The sequence below is a fragment of the Chaetodon trifascialis genome, chromosome 19, assembly GCF_039877785.1.
Source record: "Chaetodon trifascialis isolate fChaTrf1 chromosome 19, fChaTrf1.hap1, whole genome shotgun sequence".
Classification (NCBI taxonomy): Eukaryota; Metazoa; Chordata; class Actinopteri; order Chaetodontiformes; family Chaetodontidae; genus Chaetodon; species Chaetodon trifascialis.
In genome coordinates this window covers 20,652,066-20,667,531 of record NC_092074.1, presented here as the reverse complement: position 1 = coordinate 20,667,531, position 15,466 = coordinate 20,652,066, and the positions used below count along the sequence as shown (strand labels likewise).

The window sequence follows — 15,466 nt, the reverse complement described above, 5'->3', positions numbered from 1 at the left end:
TGTTGCATATTTTCTGTAATCCTTTGTTTTCTCCTTTTAAGAAAAGACAGAGGCAGTGAAAAACAACACACTGATCTGTTGCAAGATGTTCGGGGTTGCAGGAAACTTTGGGTTCAAATCTCAGAAAGCTTTGCTGAGAAAGTCTGGCCAAAGAGGAGTGAATGAGATGTGCCATCTGAGCGTTACTGAGAGGAAGTCTGCTGCTGCTCAGCCTGAATCAGCTTCAGTTTGTTTTCTGATGCTTCCATATAAACGCTGCATGAAAAATAGTTGACGATAATTGCGTGAAGTTGAATCATTCTCCCGTCGAAGCTCCACTGTTCAGTCTTTGAGTATTTTATACTTTCAGACTCTCTTTCATTGTTAAATTTATTGTATTTCTGAATACAAGCAATTTAATTTGACAGTTTCTAAACAAAACAATTAACTAGTTAGGAATTACTTATTGCTGATGACTGGGTCTGTGATGGTTAGTTGCAGCCCTCTTATTGAGCAAGCTGCGCGGTGGCAAACATTACAAGCTCGTGGTTAACGTTGAGGAGGGCAGTTATTAAAAAAGAGCTCAGTCAGCCTGCTTTGAATAAATGCATCGGTTCATTTTCGCTCAGTCGACCTCGTTTTGAGGAGCAAACGTTGAAGAAAAGGGTCTGGCTTTGGTCCGTTGACATGTCAAACCCTCAGTGACTCCCTGCGACTGTGGAAGTGCCTCAAAATACTTGAAATACTCATTTGGTTACGTATATTTTCTGCCCTCTGTAAAATTGTGTGTAATTATAAAAGATGAAGAGACAAAGCAGCCTCAGAGTGAAACACACACACACACGGTCAGATTTCCATCACTTCTGAGGACATTGTATAGACTTACATTAATTTCCTGGAGACTTAACCTAAGCCTAACTTCATCACACTAAAATTTACATTTTGTCCCCATAAGGCAGGCGAGCCCCCACTATGTGTAAACAGATATATGTCCCCACAACATGAGTAATACACATCCACAAACACACACACCAGGTCGAAGTAAAGCTAGTAATTAGCAGCTCCACACACACACAAACACACGCACACACAGAGTCTCATTAGCTTCAGCCTCTGACCCCGCTGACGCGCTTCACACATTAAATGAATGTCGGTCATTAAGGCGACATGTTGTTTGTATGAAGCTGTTGTGTCACTGGACTTTCAGACACACAGACACACACACGCACACAGAAGCTTGTAAAACAGCAGGCCATCCCAGAAGCCTGAGCCCAACCTGATCTCACCTCGCACTTTGGACAAAACAGCCATGCACACACACGCTAAGGAAACACACACACACTCACACTGAGACTCAGTGAAGTATTTGTCGAGTCGTCTGAAGCACAAACACACAAATGACTCACTGGTGATGTTGTTTTGTACAGTTACTGCGTACGTCTGCACATACGAGTCACTCGCAGTATAAATCGGTTACCTGAAGGCTTTTCATCCTGATATTTTGGTCTCCCCAAACGTAAAAGATGTGCTTTAAATTCCACTTTGTTCAGTTGCCAAATAACACATCGGTGTTTATTCTGTACATCGATGTCACACACGAACGTGGCAGCAGCATCTCTAAATGCTGGCTCGTGTCAAACTTTGTAAAATGTCATTTTTAGGCTTCAAAGTGGAAGTTTGATGTTTCGTTTCCATTTGCGTCAAAGGGCTGATTTTTGTGCTATAGAGCAGAACAAATGTGTGTGAGTGTGTAATATTTAGCAGATTAACTGCGTGCAGCTTTCAGATGAAGGCGTGTAATTTTCAACCAGGCCTAGTTTCGCTTTGCATCATCTTTTTAAACACAAAAATGCTCCACAGTGTGTTTTCTTCAGTTGTTTAAGACTAACGAGCTTGTTTCTTTCATTGTTTACTGCATAAATCAACAGATCTTCATTGTTCTGATTGTCTACGAAGCACTAAAATGTTTAATAGAGTGGAGCTATATGGGTTAGCCAATCAAAGCTGGAGTTACATCCAGGTAACCTTCACCTTGTATCATCAGCGTTGTCACCTCCAGGCTCTCTGAAAACATCTGCAATCATCACAACATGAAGTGATTGAACCCCCGACCGCTGCTGCTGCTGCCTGTATGTGAGTGTAGAGAGACTGAAGGAGTGGGAGGGGTGAGGTAATGTCCCCCTCTTGGCTCGGCCACACGGTCTGCAATGCTGCTCCTGCTCATGATTATGTAGTGGTGAAACGTCCTGGATCATGTTCAAAGACAGCGATTCTTTGATCGAATGAAACACGTTTATTGGAGTTGCAGGGAGGTGGTCGAGTGGATGGTGGACATGGTGGTGGGACACCAGAATCAAGGGTCCAGACTCCTGTCCATAGCAGTTTGGTTCAGGAAAGACTGTGAATTCAGTGGATAACTCTAAAAAAGCTGAAGAAGGCTGTAGCCTGTCGAGTGGATAGTGTATTGCAGATTGCCTGTTTTGATGGAAAACAGCTGAAAAGTGTTTTGTGTCGCTAAACATACATTCATTTTCAATGTTTGCAACTCACTCTGTATCTTAATTAAGAACATTTCCTCATCATGTAAATTACATTTCCTCCAAAACCTCTTCGCTGGTGCAAATTAGTTCCATGTAAACGTCATTTCTAGGAGACAGTTTCAACGCTACACCGAAAAGGTAAGGTTAAAACAAAGCGACATGGCCAAAACCACCTGCCATTCCCTAAACTGTTGTGCAAATAAACAGTGGCTGCTGGTTTATTTTATTTGTGCAGCACAAAGTGGCAGACACTGCAGCAGCCAAACAAAAATGGAAAAACAGAATGAAAAAGTAGAGCAGCAATTAAACACTGATGGTTTGTCCAGAGCAATTATCATTAGAAATGTAATTTCACATTAAGTGTAATGTTTGCACAACGCGGTAAAATTAGATGAAATATTGGCCGTCGTGGTCGAGGCAGAACAACGGGGACAACCACCAGATAAATTGCTGTGGGCTCTGTGGCTGCACACGCCCCGACCTCGGCCCCAGATGGTCTGGGCTCCAGACCCCGTCGAGTCCTAGAACTCTTGCATCATCGCTGAAGGAGTCCTCTGCTGCCACTCATTCACTGTGACTGTCTTCAGCTTCCTCCACGTTGTCTTCGATCTCTGTTCCGCGATCGTGTCACCATGTGGGATCACCGTCGCTGCCATCGCCCCAACATGCAGCTGCAGAGGCGGACGTCAGCTGGAGTTTAGCGACACAGCTGCTGTATGAGCTAATCCCTCAACGCGGAAGCATGAATGAAGCTTTAAGTAGTGTGAAGTTGTTACAGTTTGGTGGCACAGTTTGTGTCGCCTCACAGCTAGAAGGTCCCGGTTCGAATCCCGCTGTGGGCGCTGGTGGCGTGTCCTCCACCATGCCTTCAGTGCCTGCTGCTCGAGGAAAAAGGGGCCTTTCTGTGTGGAGTTTGCATGTTCTCCCCGTGTTCACCTGGGGTATCCTCCATAAAATATCCCCACCGCAAGAAGGTCACCACCTGACCAATGGTGACGAATGAGAGTTGGGTCCCCGGGGGCGCTACTCACTGTGTATTGTGACAATAAAAGTTCTTTCTTTCTTTCTTTCTTAGTAGTGTGAAGTTGTTACAGAGCTGCAGAATGCTGCAGGGTGGCGGTCGGGTGGACGGACGTGTCAACAAACTCAGAAACAGGAGACCGCTGCTCATTTTTAGGCACCGACAGTCAACGTCGGTCATTTTGTACCAAACCTCGGTCAAAGAGGCGTCACATTAAAAACCTGTCACATTAGTGTCAGAGCGGAAAACACACACGGTTTTAAAAGGTGAAGGAAAAGACAGATTTTGTTGCTTGATTGTAGCAGTTCAGAATATTTACCGAAGGAGGTGAATTTGCGTGATTCTTACAGTTTTTGGGTTCGATCCACATGGTGGAATGCACTTATTGAAAGTGGATAAAAGCCAAATAAACGTTAATCTGGAGGACATGAGTTTTCCACATGTGTACTTTATGATTTCCTTTCTTTTTCTTCTGTGAGATTTTCCTCCACATTTTCGCTTTTCATCTCTTTTCGTTTAATCTAATTTCCTGTCCAATATTTTCCTTTTTCCATCCTGTCACTTTCCCTTGTTTCCAAATATTTTCCTTTCCTCCTCATACCTTCTCTCCCTTTCTCCTCACGACGACCCAGAGCACGGCTCCAAGTATAAATATAAGTTAATAAACAAATGATCTGGTCTTCATTTGTATTTCATCAGCATAATCAGCTGATAAATTGAGGCTTCATCACATGTTCTGTAAATAAATTCAATTTCCTTCAATTTGACTTGGCTTTGATTTTTGCTGCAATCCGATTAATGCACACGAGCTGAAATGTATCGCGGTCCACGGAGGAAACTCAATACCGTCAGGGCCATAAAATATTAACATCGCAAATTAATTCCTTAACGGTGGAAATGTCTTCATTGACTCTGTGACAAACCGCCGCCCTCGCACTGCCAAAACCATCCACCCATCTAAATGTAAATGTGTGCGTCGCTGCCAGCTGTAATCCTCCAGTCATTACACACTCACGTCTTATTAATGATTCCTCCTGTTTGAGAGGAAATACACAGTCTCTGTCCTCTCCCTCCCTGTCTGTGGTAATGTCTCGCTCTCCTGCATGACTTGGCGGTCCAGCAGCGACGAAGAAGCTCAAAATGTTTCCGAGTAGCAGCGGTGAAGGTGATGTATAGCTGCAGAGAGGCAGAGAGAGACGAGCCGTTAAGGAGCCGCTGTTGAATTAAGACCTTTCAAAAGGCTGCGCTGGAAGCTGCTTTAATAGAGAGACATGAAGTATGTTTGTGTTATTACAGCAGTAAACAGGTGGAGAGGAGAGGCAAGAAACAGGAAACAGGAAGATCAAGACGCTCAGTGTACGAGGAAGCACAGTATATCTCTGTAGAAGAAGAGCAGTACTTCAAAGGTGTACCTCTAATACTTCACTTCTCAGTTACTCGTCCATCATCCTGTTGTTTTAACTGATCTGAGCAGATTGTTGTGAAAACAGCCTCCTTCACACATTTGGTTATCAGCACAGTCTGTTTGCATCAGTCGACTTCCTCCCTGCTGTTGTTTTTTCCTGATTGGTCCACACACACACACACACACACACACACACACACACACACACAAGCGCCTGTACTTCAATCCTTATGAGGACCCTGACTTTAAACCCTAACCTAAACCTAATTCTAACCAAACACTGAAAACCAAACCTTTACCTTCAAACAGCCCTTAGAAGGTCTTTCCAAATACGTCCTTTTCAGTTTTTTGGCTGAATATTTCTGCATGTTTCTCTCAACAGTAGAGGATCAACATGGTAAATATGTCAGTTGTCTGCAGCAGATGGAGCGTCTGTTTGAGGCAGCAACATCGTCCAAATCAAACCACGAAGAAGTGACGCCGTCTTTAAGGTCGCACTCATGTTGTTGTTGATGCTCAGCTGCAGTTTGCGCTCAAGTCTCCGGAGCACTTCTTCAAATTTCAGCCGTCAGATTTGCATGAGAGGAAGCCATCTGACTGTTTTGATGGATTTGCATTGCAAAGAATTGATTTGCTTTTATGGTGTAACGCTAAAGAAACAGTAATCTTCGGTGCCTAATGGAGGACAGATGAAGGATAATTGCATGAGGAGCTCTGGCAGCGCTGCCACTGTGTGCTGTAGTAATGCAGAACAGACGCAGGATAATAAGAGACTCAGGACGGTGACGGTGTGCCAGCGGCTGTGGTGCTTCCTCTACAGCAGGAGGTGCGAGGAGGAAGATACAAGAGGATGTTTAGTTTGCTGATGCGCTTGAATCGAGACTCAAGTTCACTTTTACACAACTGCATGCTTTGTTTTTTGGCCCCCCGACAAACAGCTGCATTTGACTTTACGGAACCTCAACTGCAGCTGCAAATGGATGATGTGAGTTGTGCATGAAGTCTCTTAAATGTCCTCAAGTGATGTCACTGGAGTCAGCATCAGCTGAAGACGACAAGCTTAGAACTGAAACAAATCTGCGAGCTGAGACCTCTGAAGCTGCTCCTTATCTCTGCTGCAGGCTACATTAGCCGCCATGAGTAACACCCCCCACCCAGCTGTCGGAGGTTGAGCTGCATTGTGGGTAATGTAGGTGTCAGGTTTTGAAGAGGATGAAGAGTGTGTGGTTCTGCTGCATCAAGTGCAACGCTGAACCAGCGGAGTCCTCCTTTATTTTGAGCGTGCAGCTGAAGACAGACATCAGGCTGATCGTCCTCCAGGTTTCCTGCTGACGATCCGACCGTCAGCTCTGTTTGGTTCTGTTGATCCGGCGGGTCGAAACCTCGCGGCGTCCGGAGCCGGAGTGGAGATGGGAGGATAAAGAGAAACATGAGGTTGTGCTGCCAGAAACTTGAGAGGCAGCTTTTAAGCTTTTGGGGAGGTGAATTGTATGGCTTCCAACCATGCATGCACACACACACACACATACACACACACACACACACACACACACACACACACACACACACACACACACAGTGTGTTCCCCCTCTCTCTTGGGGAGTGTAGACTTCTCTTGGTCTGCCCCTCCATCTCTCCTGATCCACTGATTTCATTCAGCAGAGTAAGTAGCTTTGTTTCTCTCAGTGTGTGTGTGTGTGTGTGTGTGTGTGGGGTTGGAAGCCATACAGGAGAGGGAGAGCTCGGTATGCGAATCGTGACGCTGCCTCTAGTTTTTCCATTAGTGGGAAGGAGGAGTTTTGGTGCTTTTTGATGTTGCGTTCAAATGTTCCTGAATTTCATGCTGAACAACTTCAATGGCAGAAGAAGGTTTTAGCTGAGTCTCTCTCTGTCTGTCTCCCTCTGTCTCACACACACACACACACACACACACACACACGCACACACACACACACACACACACACACACACACTCAGAAGGAGTGGAAATGGCCTTGACTTGAATCTAGAGGAGGATACGTCTTCTGTTCGTGTGTTCAGCTCATAGAACAGGAAGCGTCACGGTCTTGTTGCTCAGCGTTGACTTTGTTTTTGCTGACTGCAGCAAACTCAGCCTGTCAGCCCTTTAGATGTGTGTTATTTGTGTGTTTGCAAATTTTGTTTAAACTTGTTAACAAAGCTGGAATTTTGAATTAAAGGCAAAGTCAGTTGCAGTGAATTCACGCAGCTAAGGACCATGTTGAAACTTCTTCTGCTTTATCTGTGCACTCTGTGTTCAAACAGTTGCTTCACCATTAAAGTGATAAATACGCAGAGCTTTGGAGCTACAACATGAAGTGGCAGAAACACAATAAACCAGCGTTTCCAAGCTCAATCTGAGCGGCCATGAGATGAGAAAAGAGGAAAAGAAAGTGCAGATTTCTGCCTTGACACAACAATCTGATCAGAGCTGTTTGGGAGATTTCAATCATGAGATTGAAACGTCTTCGCTGCACAAAAGGTTTCTCAAATCATTGTCTTTTTCAGAATAAAAGCACCTTCCCATGACCAGGTTGTGTGTGTCAGCGGTTCCTGGCGGCCCCTTTGCGTGTTTCCACCCTGAAGAGAACCACAGTGGTGTGTTGGCCTCCACCCAAACCTGCATGGTTAGATCGGCAGGAGGAGCTGAGGAGTCGCCCAAAATCAGTCTGATTGCATAAGTTTAATTATGGAGTGAAGGATGGGTCACCAGGAATACTTAATGTGAACACGAAGAGAAAATATCTAAAAATCCTTTTCATGTGCACCAACTGAATGCAGGATCAGAGGATTTTTTTCGGCCTGTCTGACCCGTTTTGACAGCTGATTCTTTGATGCTGTCGTTAATTTGAGTTCCAGGTAGAATCACGAAAGTCTGAAAATGTTTTAGAGGTAAAAACGTCCAGAAATTAACAAGTATGACCTGTTTCGGGTTGCTTTTCAACTTCCCACGAGCAAGGCGGCGAGCCTGGATGTTGATGAATGTGGAGATGCTGCAGCAAAATGTGACCACAGTCAGCTTTACATGGATAAGCAAGGGTTAAAACACACACACTCACACACATACTGGTGTTTCTGACGTTTCCAGTGCGTTGGCTGTGGTTTTGGCTGTGGCGAAGGCCGAGCCTGAGATCAACGGAGGCCATTGTTACCCCGAGCGAGAGAGACGAACCATTCTTTCCACTTTCCATTTCAGCGCTTGTCTGTCATTATTTTTTGTGAGGGACGGCTCATCTTTCCAGCTGTTATTGAAAAGGATGGAGGCTAACGCGTTTCATGTTTGGAGTGAAAAATCCTAAACAAATCTAACTCGCTCAGCGGCGCTCGGTTAGTTTCTCTGACAAACCGACATACGCTATGTTTGATGTTTGTTTGTAGAGACGGATTTACTGTGGAGCTGACAAGGCCCTGCACGCCTGTCTTTTATTTGAGCTGACGTTACCCAACAAATCACACTGTCCATGAACACAACATCACGTCAACTTGGCTTTTCAGGCTCAGCGTTGCGCCTCAGCATCAGTAAAGCAGAAAAGAAAATACGAGTAAGAACAATGTGGCCCTGAACACCACCTGAGCTACAGAGAGCGCTGGCTGCACACTCTGTACTTCGTCTACACATTTTGTGGTTTACAGTCCACATACATCTGAAATATTTCATGCTTATATTTCACAGAACTCTTGAAAGCACGCTGGCTCTCACCGGTATTTCATGCCAGTGAGGATCTGAGTGCTCGATCTGTCTTTAAAGAGCCGACTTTTTCCTGATCGGACCGGCAGGATTGTTCTGCATGCGCATGCTTTGTAGTGCTGAAGTCGGTATTTTGTAAAACCTAAAACTTGCAGGTGTTTGGCTCTGATGATTGTGGACTTTGGTCAATGCTGACTCAGTGAAGTGAACATGTTCAGTCTCCTTCTGTCTTAATTATCTGCTATCAGTTGGCTGATTGATTGATTGATTGATTGATTGATTGATTGATTGATTGATTGATTGATTGATTGATTGATTGATTGATTGATTGATTGATTGATTGACTAACTGCTCTCTGGGCTGCTGAACCTTTCACTAACTGCATGACTTGTCTTGTCCTTTTTCAGAGTTCAGGACTATTTCTGAACTATTCTTCTTTTGTCCTCACATCTTGTGAAGTTGGTTTTGTCTTCTCAATCCTAATGGTTTTTGTAACCTTGAACCTTGAAAGCTTTTGTCTTCGTCCTCTTTGTCCTTGAGTCTTTGGCAATGGACAAGGACGCTCTTTACGGCCAACTCGACTATGTTTGTCCTTGAGATCTACCCACTTGCCTCCTGATTTCTAATGGTGCTAGGTGTTTGCCTCCTTTGTCTATGACCTTGTGTCTTGTCTCCTTCCCTTTTTATGGGTCCTGTCCTCTTGACTTCCTTTGTCTCCTCATGTCCTCGTCTACTAGCATCTTGTCCTCTGAGTGATATTACCCTACTTTAACAGCTTCAGTTGTGAGGTTGTCCCTTTTTGAAAGTTCATGAATTTATCATCCTGCCATCACCTTCAGTGCTGGGCTGCAGCTCCACGAACTGTAACATGGTGCTGATGGAGGCCCAGGGGGAGTTCACGTCACCCTGCTACCCCCAGAAATACCCCAATTCGCAGGCCTGTAAGTGGACCATGCAGGCCCCTGCCGGCTTCATCATCCAGCTCTCCTTCCTTGACTTTGACCTGGAGGAGGCGCCGGGCTGCATCTACGACCGGGTCGTGGTGAACACGGGAAGCACAGATGTTAAGTTCTGCGGTCCCACGGCCAACGGGCTGACGCTGAACTCCACAGGGAACGTGATGGAGCTGTCCTTTACCTCCGACTTCAGCGTGCAGAAGAGGGGGTTCAGTGTTAGCTTCCGACACGGTAGGTCCAGGCTGACACCAGGGTCCTGGTCTTCAGATGTAGCGTAACTATTCCCGGCTAACATGCCGTTATCAGGCTGAAAACGATCCTGTTGTCATGCAGCTCAAAGGCTTTCTTACTTTTAGCTTTTACTTTGAAATTTGAAGGAACATAAGTAAGGATTTGAAACCATGATCAGTGCTTCTATGATTGGCTGAGCAGTGATCATGTGATGGTACTTACATGATGCAGGTGTACAGGGGAGCCTCTCAGGATGCGCTAGAGGATAAAAGCCATAGACAAACATCTCATTCAGTGCGTTCCCGCATAGTTACTGCTGTCATTGTATTTTGCATTTTAACTTCAGAATTTATTGTAAAATCAAACTAATAGCTCATCATACCTTTCCTTTGCATCTAAAAATGAGTGCATCCTAAAGACCTGTGTTCGTGATGGGTCTGTGAGCTGCGTTAGCTTCTCTGAAGGTAACTTCATGTTTCTATCAGACAGCTTAAAGTTGTACAACAGCAGACTTCAACATGTGAGTAAAAATGAATAAATATATGTAAATGAAGACAGAGAGAGGCAATGTGAGGTAAGATATTAGATCTATTTTAATTGTGAACATGCATCTTACGATCAGCGCGACTTTAGAGTTGAGGCGCTTTTATCAAGAAACAAGCTCTTTGTTCGAACTCCTGAGAACTGACTCTGAATCAGTCAGAGGTTTGCGCTCTAAGCTTCCTGGTTTTTAGCTTGATGCGTAGCTTCGGCTGCCAAGTTGCCAAACAGAATCACTTGGAAACCGCAGAGTTGTCGGTGGTTCCTACATCACAGACCGCGAGCGGATCAACATCACACAGTCTGAGGTATCGACCCACCAAAGGAAGGCTTGGCTGTCGTGTTTGCTGTGGTGTTGCGGTGCATCTGTACACAGTATGTGCCCTCATGCACGTTTGCATGGGTATTTTTTTTATGTGTGAGTTGTGTTTTTCCACTGGCTGTTGGTTTGTTGCTCTCAGCCAGCAGCTCAAGCCAGAATGGTTCTGCTGGGAAAAGGAAAACCTCTGATTCATCAATACTCTGATGAAGTGTTTGCTCGGAGGTGTAGAACAATGCGAAACGCTCGTTGTGTGGTTTTTGTGTGTATGTTTTGCAGCGAGCGGTTTAAAGTCCAACTTTCATCAAAGAGGTTAAAATGTTTGTTCGGAGGATGAAGAAAAGTTTCTCTCTGTAATATTCACCTGTGTCAACTCAGATTTAGACTGAGATGATTAGCTGAAATAAAGATGGATGAAAAGATTTTCAGCCCATTTTCTTTCTTTTGATGATGATTTTCTTTCTTCTTTGCTTCATTTGTTTTTCCTCCATCTTCATCGTCCATTCCTCTTCTTTATTCATTTCTTCATACTTTCATTACTTTCTCCTTCTATGCAACCCATACTTTTTCTCTTTTCTTTCTCAATTGTCTCCTCTCTTTTACTGTTTCTTTCTTCACTTCCTGTCATCCTCTCCTTCCTGCCTCCATGTACTTTATCTTTTCTTCCTCCCACCCTCTCCTTCTTCTTCTTCCTCCATCTCTTCTTTCTAGTCGCCGTGGCCCTGAGGAACCAGAAGGTCAGCATCTCCAGCGGCAACGGCCACGTCACTGAGGTCTCCGACTCTGTTTTCATCCCGACGCTCAGTCACCTGACGCTGTGCTTCGAGGTGGAGCGCAACAGCCAGAAACAGGTGAACGACAGTGTGATGAAGCCCCTGAAAACCACCTTTCCCTCACTTCTTCTTCTGTGGTGTGTGATGCACTTCAGTGTCAGAACATGATGAGAAATTTTTGTGGCTGCATCTGCACATGAAGTTCTTGATTTCTGAACCTGCAGTACATCCACTTCTGGTGTTTTGCCTTGAACTCATGATTGTTTTTCTGTTCCTGAGCAGAAAGAGTGGATCTTCACCTACTACGACAGCAAGAACGACGTGGCGTTGAGTTTGGGCTCTGATCAGACGGGCATGAAGATGATCGTTGATGGAGTGGTCTGCCCCATCGACTCCATCATCTCCTCCGCCGACTTCACTTCCACCATGAAGCCTTTCTGCTTTCTGTGGACGTCATCAAACGGCCGGGTGGCGGTCTTCTTCAATGGAAACTACTGGGCCAAGACCTGCTCCTCCTCTAGTGGGCGCTCTGTGCCAGCTGGTGGACTGTTCCGGTTAGGAGGTGAGTTTTACCGTTTAATTTAATTCACCTTCAATTAATGATCTCTGACACGTCTGGTTACTCGTCCAGAGCAAAGATATTAAGTAGTTATTGAAAGAAATATGTGATAATGGAAAATGTTAATTATCTAACAGCATGATTGTCTGTGTTTGTGTTCAGGGCAGCAGAGCTTCAACGGGAACATCTATAACCTCCGGCTGTGGGATTACGCCATGACGGTGCCGCAGCTCAACGCGTTAAGCTGTGACACGGTGGGGAACGTCGTCGACTGGGACAACAGCCACTGGACCATCCCGTCCACGCTGGCCCAGACGGACGCCTCGCTCAGCTGCAGTGAGTACAGGAAATGATGGCAGTCTGACCCCAGAACAGTCGACGCATGACGAGGTAGAATTCAGGATCTGATGCCGACACATTGTGAGAGACTGCAGGGTGAATGACGTACTGTAGACTTTGTGTAGTTCAGGCAGAAAGACAAAACTAAAAGAGCTTTAAATGTCAGAATGTCTGCAAAATATATCTACAGTACAAACTAATGTCATATAAGATGTTCATATTGACTGTTTGCATCCAAAGCTCTGGTCCACCAAATCGTTTTTATCTGTATTTTTTTACGTTTGAGTGACAAAGAGACACCCGAAAGTACCTGAAATCCTTCATTATGTGTGTTAAATCATTTTTTGCGCAGCACCAGCAGCATTTTTATGGCGTGGTTTAGTGTTGCGTCGATATTTGGCAGTAAATAATGTAGCTAAAAGCATTAGACGAACAAACTGTGGTGCTGAGACGTCACCTGAGATATCATGTGAAATAACACTCCACACACGCACACATGCACACACACACCCTTACACACATTGTATTGTACCATGCTGGAACTTGAAGCACTAAACGTTTCAGCGTGTTTGCTATCAGAGTGGAAAATTACTTCCAGACTTCAGCCAGATTCTGCTACGTTTTGACTGTGGCTGCTAAGTAAATTGACTCCAGCAACCAGTTTGGCCGCTCACCAACTATCTTTCTGGTTCCTGCTCTAAAAACCCAGTTGGTTGATAAATACGCCACGAGTGATCAAATTCCTGCACGCAAACACACGCACGCGCACACACACACACATACACATTACTATATGACTAGAAAAGGAAATCAAATCAAATCATGTTCAATTACATTACTTATTTATTGGAAGGGTTTTCACAGTGTTTATTAGTACATTTATGAGTACATCAGCATCTGAAATTCATTAAACACACACACACACACACACGCACACACACACACTGGCACAAATGGCCACAGACTCTGACACACTTAAAGATCTGCAATAAGTTGACATTATCAACCATTCTCTTACCTTATGTAAGGTAAAGTATTACGTATTAACTATGAAAGAGTAGTAACAGTACGCTGTGTGTGTGTGTGTGTGTGTGTGTGTGTGTGTGTGTGTGTGTCCACAGAGTAGTACTGTACCTCATATTTAAATATGCTGTAAATGAGTGTGTATCCGCAGGAGGTTAGCCACAGTGGTTTCAGTGAAATTCCTGCCAATGCTGTACCCACTGGAGAATGGACCTGTGTGTGTGTGCGCCTGCATGTGTGTGTGTGTGTGTGTGTGTGTGTGTGTGTGTGTGAGAGAGAGACTGCGTGTGTGTGTGTGTGTGTGTGTGTATGAGCTTGTGTGTGCATGTGTGTGCCTTGAAGTCCTGCAGTGGTTTTCAAGAAATTCATGATTCCACATGAAGTTCGTCACTCTCTTGTATGCACACACACACACACACACACACACACACACACACACACACTTGCACAAGATTACATAAAAAAAATTGGTTTTCTGATGGTGTGCACTCTGTACTGTGCATGTAAATCTATTTTCATACGCTATTGTTTAGGTCTGTTTGTTCAGTAAATAGTTAGATGATAGTTGTACTTAGATATATAAAAATACTATATATATACTATATACTTTATTTATGTAGTACATTTGAATTCCTACCAATCCAGGTCTCAGAGAGTGTTGGTCTTTACTAATAGTGTAAACAAGTTATAAACTGTGTACTTCTCTTTGCACTGCTATCTGCTGGTTAACAGAAATATCATAGAAACATAAAATCACTGCAGTACTTTAATCAAGCTTTGGTTGAAAGCTTTGCAGTGTCCGCAGTATGTGGGCTGCACATGATGGGATTATGCACTTTGCACGCAGAAGGTTGTAATTTTACTGAATTCTTGTTCAGTGCTGAAAATGATGTGTACTTGTGTTGGACGAGTGTGCTGCTGAATGCACTGCACGGTTAGAATTCATTTAATTGGGCATACTTTTAACCAGAACATGTCATATGACCTAGTATTGCTTTTTTATGTGTATTTTCACCAAAATAGTTTCAAAAATCCAAAATTCCCAAGCTTACCTTCCCTTGAAAATACTTCTCAGGAATTTACTGACCCTTTGCAACCCTAGTTTGCTCCTCTGCCTTGTGATTTCTTCATCCTGGACGTGCTGACATTCTGTATGAAAGTCATCATCAGTTATACTGCACCTTCTCAGCCTGTATGTTCATGTGTTTCTCAGGGCTCTGTCTAAATCCTGAACCTTCAAATGAGCCGACCCTCCATGTTACATCAATGACTGATTGCAGATGTTCTTCCTGTTATTAATTAACTGTAGTTGACAGCTTGACCTCGTCTTGTAGTTTGTTGGAAGCTATTCTTTTTTTCATTGTGTCTAATTAACCAGCCTCCCATTTTGCAGCCATGATTAACTGATCGCTTCATTAATTTACCTCTTAATAAATTAAAATTGTTTTTTTTTTTACCAGTCACCCACATTGTTATTAACTGATTCTTGGTTTTGACTGATGTCCACTAATCTGTCCTTCTCTTCACAGTCTGCTACCCTCATTGCATTCACTTAACTACTGCTGCGCCAACTAGTGGTGAGTGCTGCTAACACCCTGCTAATGTTTGCATATGCCTGTATGTGTGTGTACGTCCTGGAGGTATGTATACATTTGCTTGTGCTAACAGAGATATGATGCATGTTGCAAAAATGTTCCAGTACATTTGTGCATAAAGAAAACATTTCCTGTGAAGTGTTAATATGTGTGTAACTGACATGTTTAAGCTTGTTTTGTATCTGTTTTAGATCTTAACCCCACGTACACTCATATTCAGATAGTCCTGCATTTTGAGGTGGCTTAAACGCGCTCTGGCGCTCATATTGGAGGTCAACTGTGGACATCTAGCGGCGCTCAGATGGTCTGATGCATATCGAGCAGGAGGCTCCACTCGTTGATGCTCATTGCGTGCACTGTCAATCACAGTGTCACCCCGGTGCACAGACCCTCTCTGGATGACACGGGTGCAGTAGTTTTGACAGCACCACCAAGAAACCGTCAGTCAGAAAACTCTTCCTGTCAAAGCGCTTCAGGCC

The 15,466-nt window shown here is 44.3% G+C and overlaps 2 protein-coding genes across 5 annotated transcripts in view; one reads left to right on the top strand and one right to left on the bottom strand.

Annotated features, from left to right (window-relative positions):
- Positions 1–15,466, bottom strand: part of txlnba (taxilin beta a) — a 356,647-nt gene that overhangs the window by 215,316 nt on the left and 125,865 nt on the right. The window lies entirely within an intron of this gene.
- The window catches only part of adgrg6 (adhesion G protein-coupled receptor G6), an 84,882-nt gene that overhangs the window by 18,265 nt on the left and 51,151 nt on the right, over positions 1–15,466 (top strand). For 2 of the 3 annotated variants that reach the window (XM_070988152.1, XM_070988153.1), the window contains exons 3-6: positions 9,492–9,839; positions 11,410–11,549; positions 11,754–12,033; positions 12,193–12,366. In XM_070988152.1, the coding sequence (XP_070844253.1) occupies positions 9,492–9,839; positions 11,410–11,549; positions 11,754–12,033; positions 12,193–12,366 (942 nt within the window). The remainder of the gene's footprint in view (positions 1–9,491; positions 9,840–11,409; positions 11,550–11,753; positions 12,034–12,192; positions 12,367–15,466) is intronic. The other variant, XM_070988154.1, reaches the window with a different exon arrangement.